At 37.0% G+C, this 15956-nt stretch overlaps 1 protein-coding gene across 1 annotated transcript in view; it reads right to left on the reverse strand.

The window, feature by feature from the left end:
- The window catches only part of CACNA1A (calcium voltage-gated channel subunit alpha1 A), a gene marked incomplete at its 3' end in the record, with an annotated part of 290392 nt that overhangs the window by 231325 nt on the left and 43111 nt on the right, over positions 1-15956 (reverse strand). The window contains exons 2-3 of the mRNA XM_083351756.1: positions 13378-13483; positions 9623-9762 (exon numbers count right to left, since the gene is read on the reverse strand). Of these exons, the coding sequence (XP_083207882.1) occupies positions 9623-9762; positions 13378-13483 (246 nt within the window). The remainder of the gene's footprint in view (positions 1-9622; positions 9763-13377; positions 13484-15956) is intronic.

The raw sequence follows: 15956 nt of genomic DNA on the forward strand, positions 1-15956 counted from the left end.
ATAAACCTAAGAAAACAAAATAAATACCGTAAATGAAATAAATAAATAAAATAAAAAATAAAAAAATCTCTCAAACAGGCCCCTCCCTAATAATGTGAGAGATGAGAGATGAGGGGAGCATATTAGTCTTGCAGGATTCTGTCACTATAGCTGTTCTAATAAAAATAGTTTCAGATCCCTATCACATTTGTTTCTTACTCTGGTCTACCTGTTTCCAGATCAACAAAGAGAAGAACATATTCAGCCATGGTGCTTATGACACCTAGGCCTGATCTCTCTATCAAAGGAGAGAAAGGAGATTATTTGACAGCTGTTAATTCTCTGAACCAGCCGTCCAGTCCAATATTCCACCTCAAGGGAAGTAGGGGAAGGTTATGCACTGCCAAGATTGAGTAGCCTAGGAATCTAGACAAAGAAAAAAAAATATCCAACTCCACATGCATTTCCTGGCACAACATAGCAACAAATCAAGGTAACTAATGAAAATGTGCGTCAATATCTTGGCAAAATATGTCTAAAGAATCAAAAACACAGGAGAAAGGGGGTTCAGTTGCTAAAAATCTGGATCCTGAAAATGGATGAGGTGAAATACCTGTAGCACTTGATCTTGTCAGAGTTGTGCTTGAACCTGATGCTTCCCACACACACACACACCCCACTCACAAAAGATTGACACTGGGGCAAACCTTGACAGCATCAACTGGTTAGTCCAGGGTTACAGCATGTTAATGATACTTGATCCCAAACAGGGAGAGAGAATCTCACCTGGAAGTTTTCTGGGAAGCCCCCAGCTTGGCAGGGAGAAGGGCTCAAGTGCAAAGTTAGTCTGGAGTCATTGCATAACTGCAAAAGGGCTAGGATCCCAACCCCAAGTTCCTTGGAGCCTTATCTCTTTGTTCCCAAGAGAAGGCTGCCAGTCTGGGCAGATTCCTATAGAACAGGGGTGTCCAACTCACAACATCACGTGACGTGTCGCGGCGTATCGCAACTTTTTCCCCATTGCCAGCAATGGGGTGGGGGCGGTTTCAGCATGATGCATCTGACCCACGGGCTGGCAGTTTGACACCCCTGCTATAGAACATAATAAAGCAGGTAGCTTGAACTCTGCATGGGTGAGTCTGCTTGTTCCTGCCTGACAAGTTTCATGTATTTGTTATATAGTCAAAGTAACTGTGTGAGCATTGAGGCAACCTACATGTCATTCAGTTACAGCAGTAATGACCTGAAGGACCATGTTAGAGATAAATCTTCCTGGAGAAAATCCAACTATCTGGCCACCAGTAATCAACACCAACCTGATGGCACATAATCAATCAATTACACTCAGAATATTGCTTTGGGAAAATTAAAAATTGAGAGATACAATTCTTAAATAAACCCAAAGCTAAAGGAAAACAATTTGTTAATATACTTTTAGGAAGAGTAATATGGATTAAATATAAGAAACTGATCTTAAATTATGTACAGATAGCCCTCGCTTAACAAATTGTTGTTTAGTGACTGTACAAAGTTACAACAGACTTCTTCAGAACTAATTATGACCTAGTTCCTGAGTTCTGACAGCCATACCACTAACCACTGAACATGTGATCACATTTTGGACACTTGGAAACTGACTTCCATTTGTGGCCATTTGCAGCATCCCACAGTCATGTGACCACGTTTTGCTGGTGGTGGTGATTTCTGGTGTTCACTTCCAATTTCTGGCAAAACCACCCCACCCCCCGAATAAAATGGGTTCAATTAACAGCCACAACAATTGCTTAACAACTATTGCAAAAAAAAGTCATAAAATTGGGTATGGGCACTTAGTGACCCATTTAATGAATGCCACAATTTATGACCATAATAATTGGCTCAATGATGGTTGTAAGTTGAGGGCTACCTATACTGAAAACTTCAAATTTCTCCTTATTCAAAGGAGTTATTGGGTATGGTGTAGAGCAGAAAAATAAAAGGTCCTTTTTCAGAAGGAAAGGTAAGCGGATACTGAATTTTTCAGTGTTAGACTGATCATAAGCACTCATTAACTGCCTCTGTATTAATGTAAACAATGACGGATGTTATTCCACGCCATCAAAGTTTAATGCTATGTTTTAAAACTAAGCTGGTTTCCCTATGTGTATTTTTTCTTTTTTGTTCTCTTCTTTTTTCTTTCCTATTTACTGACGCAATGAAAATAAAAAAGTGGACCCAGTTTTGTCTAGTAATTAAAGCACCAGACTAAAAACTAGTGAGTTTTAGTCCTGATCTAGGTGGGATAAAAATAAGAAAAAGAGCAAGTATTAGACCTAAACGCTCAAATTTAATAAATATTTCATCTGTTTACCTCCCTAATTAATAAAATAAATAGATAAATAATTATCAAAAATACTGAACATACCTTGGGAATGGAAAGCTCATTTTTAAGTTACTGATCACCAGTGGCTATACATATGAATTATGATTTCTCACTGTCCTGGCATTTTGTAGGCTGAGCACTATTTTAGAGAGTAGTATTCACTACAAAATACGTACAAGTGAGAATAAGGGCAACAATGAATGTGGCTTTTACAAACATTTCCCTGAAACATGCGATGAGCTAGTTTTAAGTTAATTTGTTTGGATCCGATTTTGATGATGGAATATTAATGAGATTCTATTTCTACTAATTATTACTGTACTATTTTGAAAGAGGGTTTTATATTAGCATTTTTACATTATTGCTTTGTAATTTTTCTTTTTGTTTTGAGATTTTTCTTACATTCTTTCAAAAGTAAGCATTTTCTATGTATTTTATTCCACCAGTTCACCCCTCCCTAGCATGTAGTCATTTCTTATATTAGAAGCTAATTCCATTTAATTTCTATTCCATTTGTTGGTGGTATTAATTCTCCATATCTTAATAAATGATCGTTATTAAAATAAAGCTACAAGCTGATAATAAGGTCACTATCATCCAGTTTATTCAACTATGAAATTAATTTGTTTTATTGTTTTACAAAGCAGGAACCCTTACTAAGTCTATCAATAATGCTTTTTTCCCTCTGACATTTTACCTACCCCTGTGACAATTCCTAAAATAATAATTTACTCAAACAGGAGCCAAATAATTCCTTTCAACTACAAAGATAAAGAAACCTTCTGCGGCCTTTAAGGAACATTTCTTATCAAGCACTTTTGATATTGGTTTACAGTGAAGGAAATAAGTATTTGATCTCCTGATGATTTTGTATGTTTGCCCACTAACAGAGAAATAATCAGTCTATGATTTTAATGGTAGGTTTATTTTAACAGTGAGAGACAGAATGACAACAAAAAAATCCAGAAAAACGCATTTCAAAAAAGTTATAAATTGATTTGCATTTTAATGAGTGAAATAAGTATTTGACCCCTTCGCAAAACATGACTTAGTACTTGGTGGCAATCACAGAGGTCAGATGTTTCTTGTAGTTGGCCATCAGGTTTGCACACATCTCAGGAGGGATTTTATCCCACTCCTCCTTGCAGATCCTCTCCAAGTCATTAAGGTTTCAAGGCTGCCGTTTGACAGCTCGAATCTTCAGCTCCCTCCACAGATTTTCTGATTAAGGTCTGGAGACTTTGAGTGCTAGGCCACTCAAAGACCTTAATGTGCTTCTTCTTGAGCCACTCCTTTGTTGCCTTGGCCATGTGTTTTGGGTTATTGTCATGCTGGAATACCCATCCATGACCCATTTTCAACTCTCTGGCTGAGGGAAGGAGGTTCTCACACAAGATTTGACAGTGCATGACCCCGTCCATCATCCCTTTGATGCGGTGAAGTTGTCCTGTCCCCTTAGCAGAAAAACACCCCCAAAGCATAATGTTTCCACCTCCATGTTTGATGGTGGGGATGGAGTTCTTGGAGTCATAGGCAGCATTCCTCCTCCTCCAAACACAACGGGGTGAATTGATATCAAAGAGCTCAATTTTGGTGTCATCTGACCACAACACTTTCACCCAGTTCTCCTCTGAATCATTCAGATGTTCATTGGCAAAATTCAGGTGGGCCTGTACATGTGCTTTCTTGAGCAGGGGAACCTTGCAGGCACTGCAGAATTGCAGTCCTTCATGGCGTAGTGTGTTACCAATTGTTTTCTTGGTGACTATGGTCCCAGCTGCCTTGAGATCATTGACAAGATTCTCCTGTATAGTTCTGGGCTGATTCCTCACCATTCTCATGATCATTGAAACCCCACAAAGTGAGATCTTGCATGGAGCCCCAGACCAAGGGAGATTGACAGTTATTTTGTGTTTCTTCCATTTGCAAATAATTGCACCAACTGTTGTCACCTTCTCACCAAGCTGCTTGGCGATAGTCTTGTAGTCCATTCCAGCCTTGTGTAGGTCTACAATCTTGTCACTGACATCCTTGGACAGCTCTTTGGTCTTAGCCATGGTTGAGAATTTGGAATCAGATTGATTGATTGCTTCTGTGGACAGGTGCCTTTTATACAGGTAACAAGCTGAGACTAGGAGCACTCCTTTTAACAGAGTGCTCCTAATCTCAGCTTGTTACCTGTATAAAAGACACTTGGAAGCCAGAAATCTTGCTGATTGATAGGGAATCAAACACTTATTTCACTCATTAAAATGCAAATCAATTGATAACTTTTTTGGAATGTGTTTTTCTGGATTTTTTGTTGTTATTCCGTCTCTCACTGTTAAAATAAACCTACAATTAAAATTATAGGCTGACCATTTCTTTGTCAGTGGGCAAACGTATAAAATCAGCAGGGGATCAAATAATATTTTCCCTTCACTGTATGTCTCCTATTCATTGAGCTAGAATAGATTCAAATAGCTTGTCAAGTAGAAACCTGATCTCCTGGCTTAAACTCAGAAACATGATCCTTATGCAGGGCTGTCACCTAAATATATTATAAAAAGGTTGCAAAAATCACTGAGTTTAATGTTTAAGAATTTATAGTATTTTACTTCAATATTCTATGAATATCCTGAGCAGCAGATAGGTAAACATCTAGGGCATAACCTTCAGACTCATCTTTAATCCAGACTTGTAGTAACCTGTATACTTTTCAACCTAACAATTAGCCTTTTCCTCCACTGTTTTAATCTCGGTGTCTGCCTTTTTCCTTTTGCTTCCTGCTCTACTTTTTCTAATCAGAGGTTGCTAGAATACAATACAAATGTATTGTAACATTTACACTTGGCAAGTGATTCAATTTTGGGTCATGAACTATTGGTTGAAAATCTACAATATGCAGCAGAGTAGACAGACCTGCAGCTATAGAGTTACATTTAATCTTCAGACTTCTTGGAAGAATTATTTTTCCTTTCCTACACAATATTAATACTTGGGGGGTGGGGAATAAATGGGGACAAGAAGGAAGTGGGGAAAGAGGGAAGAAAGTTAATGGATCTGCCCATACTATGACTGTTGGTAGATTTCTCTACATGGCAATGCTTTCCTCAGTAAAAAGATTCCCTATTTTATTCTGAGGTATTGCATAAAATAGAGTGGATGAAAGACAGGCAGAAAAATCTAGAAAGACAGAGGTAAAAGCAACTGTTCCATACTCTTAATTCAGTAGAAGAGAAGCTATATTAACCAATTTGAAACAGAAATAAAATCTATTGATAAAAAGAACTCAAAATATGTGGAAACATATGTTGGAAACTTGTGTAATTATCTTGGTTGTCTGCAATCACAAGTTGGAAGGGACCTTTCTTTAGGCTTTTTAGCCTGTTTCTTTAACTCTTTTTCATAGGATTTAGTCTTCATACTTCTCACCATCTATGTTGCCCTTTTCTGCACTCTTTCAACATCCCTGTTGTATTGTGGCAACCAAACAGGATTGCAAATAGGGTCTGACCAGTGCAGCACAGAACTATCTTATCCTTTCTCTCTTGTAATTCTGACCTTGAATGACAGACCGCTGCAGGCTTCAGAACAGTGAATAAAATAAACAGTTGTTTATTTTTAATTGGTATCTTCAGATTTATATTTTCTGAGTTCAGGGACATGATTTATCTTAAAAGGTTAATTTATAAATTGCACTGAGGGCATGAAATATTGATGCATGTCTGACCAGCTTTGACCTAATCTGGAAGGAAGATATTCACAGAACAACAGGCTCCCACAGAAGTAGTTGATGCCTTACAGTTATTTAATAAGGACTATAAGATCTCTGGATTTAGATGACTGCTATGATTTGGTGTGTGTTTAACAGTACTGAGGGCAGGCTGGTTTAATGAATACAGTAATGAATAGGAATTCAGTTGAAATTGTTACTAAAAGGTTCTAGAATTTTCTGAATTTCTTTTAAATATTGAGTTTCTGATTCTTATCCTGAATCAAATCCATTTTCCAGGTCTATGAGCATTTATGCCACAATAAAGTTATGTCACAAACAAGAAAGGAAAGGGTTTTTAAAATACTAATTCAGTTAAATCAAATTGGAGTAAAGGAAGCATATAATTTACACACATTGGAATTTGTAGGAGTAACTGCTGGGTTATATAAAGATGGAACTAAAATAATTAATTTTGAGAGGGGGAAGGAAGACAATACAATTTACTATTGTATTTTGACATATTAATGATACCTAGTGAATAAATTGTTTTTCCAGGACCCAGTTATTACAATTTGTCATCAAAGCCAAGGTCTTCTAATATGCTTGTCTAGCTACTTCTCAGCATAACTAAGAGGAAACCTCTTTCTCTTTTCACCATTCAGGCTGTGTAGAAAGGCTGCCCGGCATTCAGGACACGTCTGGAAACTAGAAAGCTCTTTTAAGTAATAATGCAGGGAAGACTCCCTAATCAAGAAACAAATATGGCCTGGCATACTAAGAAGCTGCATTCTGTGAGGAATGCAGCAGGCAGTGGCATTTTAAGTAGATGGCAATGGTGGTAATCAAGTAATATTGAAAAACACGATCATCCTAACTTGCATTCACGATTTCTTGAACACATAGACCATTTCTAAAGTCAAAATGGCAAAAAGCTCACTTCTAGAACATTGTGATAAGGCATTAATATACACATCCTAATAAGGATGAAGTTTATTTAAGGGAAAGGTTCAGAGGACTGCTGCATTTTGATCCTTAAAAGCACACATACATGTGGAATATTTTTTTAGCAAAACAAAACACAAAGTATTAAGACTTAGGGTTCAACCTCTGCAGTGTTTAGCTGTAATGTTAAAACACCTCACTAACTAATATCTTATTAAGGCATTGTGGTAAAATGCTGAACACTATAGTCTTCTGTTTCTCAATGCTAATCAAGAAGGTAGATGAAGGAGATTCATGGTCTCTATATGTATTTATTTGTCTATTTTATTCTTTAGTATACATAAACAAACAAATAAAAAAATAAATACTTTCATATAAGAGAAGATTCCAAAAAACTGATACCAATATAGACATATATATATACATACATATATACATACATATACATACATACATATATACATATATATATACACACACACACAAACACATAGACACACACACACACACACACACACATATATATATATAATTAATATAAACATTCTGCCCTTGAAGGTCTGATTCTAATCTTTAATGCAAAAGATTCAAAATATTACATTCATTTTATCTCTGTTGTACCGAAGTGCCATAGTCATAACTTCCTCTATGAAAATCTACCATCTCAGTCTGTAATTTTCAACCCGTAAAGACTATATATTGTACCTTCCTAAACCATCATGGTCCAAGTTACAACAACATCCCAAATATTATTCAAAATGTAATTCTAGAGCCCAAGAACATGTCTTTTTTTTAAAAAAATATACAAATTAATATGTTGGAAAAAATGAGAAAATAGCTGTCCTCTCATGATTTCCTTAATGACATGTTCTTCAATTTGAAAAAAAAAACCCAACATTTTGAAACTCTTGTTTCCCAGAGCTTTCTGGTATGTTGTAAATTACAAATCTGCAACCACTATGAAGAAGAAAAAAAAGAACATCTGAGAAAGAAAACAAACTCAGAGAAGAAAGAGAATTCCATAAATAGGAATCTTGCCTGAGTATCTCTTCCAAAAATGAGAACTTATGACATTATTATGTACCTTTGTTATATAGGCATTTACGTTAAAGGGCATTATTATTTTTTTATAATCTCAAGAAATTAAGGACTTAAATATTCCATCTTTTCCTACTTGAAATGACATTTGGACTTGATTTCCCTTGATCAAAGTTAGTGTTTCTTTTGTTTTAGAAGAAATTATTTATTTATTTATTTTCTTCTAATATAATGCAATCTATCCAACTAGGCATATATTTTTTAAGTTAGACCATCCCTGGAGTCAAACCACTAATTATCCAGAGAGAATGGTAAAAAAAATCTCAAGAGGATGGTCACCTTCAATATGTGTTGCTTCATCATGGCTACTCTCTTGACTTTTTTGACCATACCCTGAGACACTGCCCTCCTCGCCACCAGATGAAACTCCAGAAGTAAAACATATTATTACCATAACAAAGTCTAGTGCAAAGGAATAGGCAGCAGCAGTAAGACACAGTAATAATAAATTGCAAATTGTTTAGCATGTATGCTCATTTCTGCTGAGTATGTGTTCAGCTCAAGAATGCTCAGTAAACTACTAGTGTCTTTGTCTCAGAGAAAGGACTTTTTGTTCTCAAGAAATCACTAGCAGGCTGTGAAGCAGCACAGAACAAGCCCTGCTGCAAACTAAGTGAGAAGACACTGCATTACATACACAATGTACCTGTTACACATATAGATCCAGAATGCCAAGTTCACGCACCATTCTCAAAGCTACGCTGTTAAAAACAGCATAATGCATTAAAAATCATATATAAAAGTTGGCATGTGAAAAAGGCAAATCAACATCAGCCTAGGTATGTAGCAAAGAACACAGTTAATTTTCTGCCTGTTTTTATAAGGTTGAAGACTAAAGTAGGATTTTAACAGTAGAGAGGAAATTTGAAAACAGCCTCACAACAGTTATAAGAAAGATATAACTTTTTCTGTACTGGTCCTACAAATTTTCAAAATGATCGAGCTGAGTGGAGGGAAAGTTCTATTACGTGACAGAAAAACAGAGTACAAATATCCAAAAAAGGAATACATTTATACCACATAAAACCAGTTATAACTGGTTAACTGGTTATTATTGGTTAGCTATATGCATTTCCCACTTCTAGAACATATTATGTAACTATTTTTGACTGGTCTACAAAAGTGTGATACACAAGCAGCAAGGCATAGTAAGGCACACTGGGACTAAATGTAATTTACTGAGTTAAAGATGGTACATGAAATGATTTTATATAAATCATACATTAAGTTTTTGTGTGGTGATGCTAGTAATAAATAAAAGCAGCTGAATCAGCATTAAACTCACTGAAATCATGTTACCTGCCTATAATAAGCACTAATACATTAAAAATTATCTTCATTCTATGTTTTATATATTACATAAATTCAAGTTGGAAGATTAAGGACAAATAATCTACTTTTCAGACTAGTTATTCCTCTTCTGCTGCAACAGAGCCAAAGATTTTCATATGTTCTTCCTGGTCTAGTCATTGGTCAGTGATTATTAATGAGAACTAGCAGGCAAATATTAAGAACTGATGGCAATTAAGAAATCAGTTACTCACCCCGTGAGAACCACCACAAAATCCATCACATTCCACCCATTCCTTAGGTAGGATCCCTTGTGGAAAGCAAATCCTAAGGCAATAATTTTAATTCCAGCCTCAAAACAAAATATTCCAATGAAGTATGGTTCAGTGTCATCCTAGAAAAGATTATGTAGAAATATTATTATTTAGTGATTACATTTTACTCTGTATTTTTTTTCAAAGAGCAATTCCTACCCCATATTATTTTCATTAAGCCAAAGACAGGTATATATATATCTGATAGTTATATAGCTTGATTTTTCCACCCACAACCTTTGGAGACGCCTGTGGACACATCTTTACTTATTGTAACTGGGCTGAAGAATCCAAAATATCCAAAAAGGGCACTAGAGAATTCATTTTGGGGCCAAACTGGTAATATGACTGGCACAGAATTACCAAGGAAACCACATAGTGAGGATGGCTCACTTGAATCTTGCCTTCCAATTACACCTAGCTGGGCATGACGATATTCTAAACATTTTTATCCGACTTTGAAAACATGGGTAGGCCAGGCTATAAAATCCTTTAAAACCAATTACATTAATGTAGGCTTCTATTGCAAATTATATTTCTAACAGATTGACACCATCTATCATATTGGGAACTACAGTAAAAGACCATTGGGAGAAAAATAATCATATTGCATGACCATATATGTATTTCCTCGCTCACTACAAGTAGTCCTCGACTTACGACCACAATTGGGATTGGAATTTTAGTCATAAAGCAAAGCAGTTGTTAAGCAAGAAGCTCACGTCGCTGCTTTGCCAAACAACCACAATCCCTCCATTCATGGTTTCCCAAGGGAATGGGGGAGACCCCAGGAGGCTGCTCTTAGGAGCTGAAAATCCCGTCAAAATCCAAGCAAGATTTCCAGACTCTAAGTGGAGAAACATTTGTATGTAGCTTGCACCATGCCTTCTCCTCCTCCTCCTCCTCCCTGAGGCATCCAGTGCTCCTTTTCTTACTATGCTGCCTCTCTGCTCAGGAGCTGAAAACTCTCCTTGCTGAAATCCAATCATGATCTTCAGCTCCTGTGCAAAGAGACAGACAAATGCAGCCTGCTCAGGGCCTCCCCCACCTGCCTGAGTCACCCCATACTCCTTACCTTGTTAGATTTCGGCTCCCTCTCGTCTCTAGGGGTTGGCTGAAAAGAGTTGCCTGCTGTAGGATTTTACCTTTCCTCCTCCGTGCACAGAAGAGTACTCCTTCAGCAGGGTGCAGGAATGAAGCTGGAATCTTCAGGATCTGGGCTCCATTAATGCACCCTGTGGAAGGAGTTCAGATGCCCTCCGTGCACATGAGGGAATTGCTTCCATGGGGTGCAGGAATTAAGTTGGAATCTTCAGGATCTGGGCTCCATTAATGCACCCTGTGGAAGGAGTTCAGATGCCCTCCGTGCACATGAGGGAATTCCTTCCATGGGGTGCAGGAATGAAGCTGGAATCTTCAGGATCTGGGCTCCATTAATGCACCCTGTGGAAGGAGTTCAGATGCCCTCCGTGCACATGAGGGAATTCCTTCCATGGGGTGCAGGAATGAAGCTGGAATCTTCAGGATCTGGGCTCCATTAATGCACCCTGTGGAAGGAGTTCAGATGCCCTCCGTGCACATGAGGGAATTCCTTCCATGGGGTGCAGGAATGAAGCTGGAATCTTCAGGATCTGGGCTCCATTAATGCACCCTGTGGAAGGAGTTCAGATGCCCTCCGTGCACATGAGGGAATTCCTTCCATGGGGTGCAGGAATGAAGCTGGAATTTTCAGGATTTGGGCTGTTTCTGCACCCTCAGAAGGAGTTCAGCTCACCTCAGCAGGCACCTTCTTTAGGCAGCCCCCAGAGATGAAATGGAATTCTCTAGCAGGCTGTAGCAGCTTGCAACCTCCCTTGCCTGTTTCCCCACTGACATTCTGTGGAAGTCGGCAAAGAGGATTGCAAATAATAATCACATGATTGGTGGCAGGGCATTTGGCAACCAATCGTAAGTGCGAACAGGTTGCCAAGCCCTCAGACCACACTCACGTGACCATAGGAGGTGCTGCTGTAACATTTGGCCATGCGGAAAGCGCATAAAGCACACTGAAGCCATCATGATTTCAGACCGTTGTTAAACGAATGGCCGTAAGTTGAGGACTACTTATAGACGCTTGTCAATAGATCTGTACAATGATTGGAAGGTGGAGCAAAATCTCAAGCCTTTTGCTTGAAAATTGGTACACTTTCAGTTCACAGACAGTTCTTATATAGACTTCATTAGACAGCGCTATACTTTGACGTTGGAAAACAAGCAACTGCTGCATTCCAGTTTTGGCTCCATTCCTAACTATATACCAGAAATTTTCAGTTGGCAGCTCTGATTCCACATAATGGATGATGTTCATGAAGAAAAATAATTTCATCAAAGGATAGGGCAATTTTACTGAACCTTATGAAAAGGGGGAAGACCTTGACATAGGGCCAGAGCTGATGAAAAGAGACTGCAGTGTACACAGCTGTGTTCAGACCCAGAAAACTAGGGCACTCCTAAGAAGAGATGTCAACTGAAGAAGGCTATGTAGATGAATAAAAGCACAAAAATGAAGAAACTAAGGCCTCCTGTCTCCACTGCTATGCTCTGAGTGATCCATGCCTGCCTTGGGTTGATGGGGTTTTCAAGTAGCAGGTCCAATCATAGGCTGAACCAGCTCCCTAGACTGGGACCATTCTTGTACACAGATATTATTTCTGGGTGCATCTAACATTTATATGTTCTATACTGTTCTGTTCTATTCTATTCTGTCCTGTTCCACTTGGCTCCCTTCCCTTCCCTTCTATTTTATTCCCACTACAATCACACAACTCTTGGTGGTATGTAAAAGACAACAACACACACTAAGTACAAAACATGCATTCAAGAGTAAAAATAAAAATAATGAAATACCAAATAGAGGCATATAGCATTTCTAGTGCATTATCTAATTATTTAATAAAATTATTGGAAAGTGTTCCACATGACCTGCTTCTGGAATATCAAAAGAAGTGGACCAAACCTTATTTTCAAGGAAATTTGTTGTAAATATGAAGCTCATGAGAAAAAAAACACTTCTTTTAGGGCTCCACATCCTCCCCACCATCCTATAAAACTACTGGGAACTGACCTACTCCAAAGAAAAACACATGACTGCCACCATGAATTGGGCCTGAGATTCCCTAAGGCAAATGCATGATCACTACAGAGGCCATGAACTCCCAGCTTCTTCCAAACCCAAATCCTGAATTATGGCAGTGGAAATCATCTAACTCAAACAAGCAAAAAAGATCCAATACCAAGATTAGATCTAGGAATTCAGAATGGATTACTGCAGACAATAGGTATTCACCAGCAGGATCCCTATCTCATCCCTATGGCATACCTGGCAATGTCAGGAATAGAAATCCTGATCAAGAGAAAAATATTTAAAGAACACTGCATCTCTCTTTTCCAACCTTCACAATAAGCTTAATAAAATTCCTCAAATGTTCTGGACACACCTTTAATCTTACATTCAATTTCTCCATGTATTTAATTTTGAATACGTAATTGCATCATTTAGTTTGTAGAAATCCATCCACAATCCTACATTAGGGCTGTGAATGGGGACATCAAATCATACGTTGCATTGGGTCCCAAATTCCTGGAACTGGCTCTCCAGAGGGCTAACAAATTTTGTTTTCTATGGCAGTGTTTAAGAGGATGAGAATTATACTCACCAATCGTTCTGACATTGGTGTCTTGTCTCCATCAGGTAGATGTTGCTCCAGAGCAAGGACAATGCAGTTTGCTATGATAGTTGCTAAAATCATGTATTCAAAAGGAGTAAGGCAGGGTTAAGGAAATGGATTTTTAGGCATGGCCAAAAAAGTAATATTCGCACTATCACCCACTTCTTGTGCCAATGTATTCTATTCTGAGTTCCATACACATCAATGGATGCTAAAAATACCATTTAGCTTGGAAGTCTAGTACCCAAAATACCCATTTTAAAATCAAATTTCTGACTTAGAATGTGTCTAGATATGTATTTCATTGTGCTATCATCATAATTCATTTACAGACTTTTATTAGGGCTCCTGGTTATGTTATTTCTCACTTTTGATCCTTCTGTGTTTTCCCATGCTTGATCTTTTTTCCTTATCCATAAAAACCATTAAAAAGAATAATATAGAAGAATTGCATATTGATTTTTTATCTGTAGCACTATGTGCTGTTCATTGGGAAGCATGGCCATGTCATATTTTCTTCTTGATTTACTGACATGCAAACTGCAAGGTACAAATACAAGTATTATATAAGAACAGCCTATTTAAGCTTGGTGAACTAAAGTCACTGGATCCAACTATGAAGGAATACTACTACCTGTTTCAACCCACAAATTCTGAGGAAGCTGCATTTAGCTTCCTGCAGAAATTCCTACGGAATAATTACAGCTTAAGGTCATTGCACATTATTATATAGCAACAAACTGAAAATTGTCATCAACGTATATTTGTTAATGTGCTGTAGTGTGATACGTGATGTGTTCCTTACAGTCACATTTTGTATCATTTTGATGTACAGCTAAAAAAACACCAGGTGAAACAGCCCTTTAAAAATTAATTAGATCTTGCTTTTCTGGAGCTCATAGCCCTTTACCCAAGGTAATCATAGCAGGGGAGGGGAGGTGGTAGGGAGGGAGAGGGAGAGGAAGAGAGAGAGGGAGGGAGAGAGACAGAGAGACAGATGAATCTATTCCAGGACTGGGAGATGATTTGTCTTCACAATTACAGTACTGAATTTTGAACTGATCTAAATTACTTGTATTTATCCTCAACCTCTTTTGACATCATTGAGAAGAAGATCAGAAGAATCTGCCTCACTGTTACTGCTATTTCTGTTTTAGAGAGAATAAATATCAGAGCAGGGAGTCCACTACTACACAATAAGGTTAGAAACAGAATTCATAAACTCCTATATGTATATGTGTATATATGTTATGTTCTTATATATGTTCACACGTAAGAAATGACTTCCTGATCATTCAACTCTCTATATATGAATGAATGAGAAGTAATTTCTTTATATATTTCTTTTAATTTATACATATAAATTCATAAACATATGTAACTATATTTATATTTATATAAAAGAAAACTATATATAAAGAAATGACTTCCTGTTTATCACAAGTGTAAATAATTTTAATAACTTAAATATTAAATTATAGCAAATGATTTCTCCTCATATCCCATCTAACATCTCTAGACATCTAACATCTCCTCGTGGTCTCATTATTTCAGTCGTTATCAGTAACAGTCCATTAAAGCTTACCAGAAATAATAATAGATCTATTTTAAGCTTTATAAAATAAAACCACTTTTATATTCTTTTAACAATCCTGATCTTTAATCTCTTCAAATAATGTTGTAGAACTTGAATTTTTTTCATTTTTTTCATTGTCCCTGCTCACAAAATTCTTCAAAGCTTTAATGTCTCTTTTGTAAATCCAATATAAGAAGTTGTCTGTCCCTTGCTTGGCCTGTTATTTGTATATCCTTTTAATAATCAAGGCATCAGCTGCTTTCTTTTGTAAGTCGAGTGTAGCATCTTTTTCCACATCATTCATTATTTTAGCCTGTCATTTTGAACTCCATTTTCAAATCAGTCTCAATTTTGTCAGGTAAAATTTGTTCTCCTTCTGTAACATCTTTAAATACAATTTATCTATAGAGACAGAGAATCCTAAAATTAACTTCTGGATCCATTGTTCAGAAATACTCTTTAATATGTCCTATGTTAAAATATTTTGCTTCATTCTTTATTAGTAAGTCAAATTTAAATGTTCTTCTTCTTTAATTGAATTAACTTTAGTTCCTTCTGGTTTTTACTAGTGTCCAATCTTCGAAGTATCATCCTATCATATTTTTAAGAGAATTTAAAAAATCTTTTAATTAATTCCAAAATCTTATTTCAAATCCATCTGGTTCTTAGTCTGCTTTTAACTTTCCAAAATCAAAGTTCTGGTTTTTTAATTAAAAATATCCTTAAACTTTCTCTAAGGATTGAAGGGAACTCTTGGTATTTTCAGACTTGTTGATCCAAAGTTTCCCGATAGCTAAAAGTGGTTAAGAAGCAATTTCAAAAAAGGGATTAGAAAAAAAAAGTGTGTGAACTTAGCGTCCTTTCAAAGGTGCTGACCACAGTTTGGGAAAGATGGCCATTCCCTCATCTCCCAGAGCTCTAACTATGCAGAGATTGCTGTCTTGCAATCTCCTTGTGAGGAGCAACTGCCTGGAGTATTTGTGGTGATCTT

The sequence above is a fragment of the Vipera ursinii genome (genome assembly GCF_947247035.1).
Source record: "Vipera ursinii genome assembly, chromosome: 2".
In the NCBI taxonomy this organism is placed as follows: domain Eukaryota; kingdom Metazoa; phylum Chordata; class Lepidosauria; order Squamata; family Viperidae; genus Vipera; species Vipera ursinii.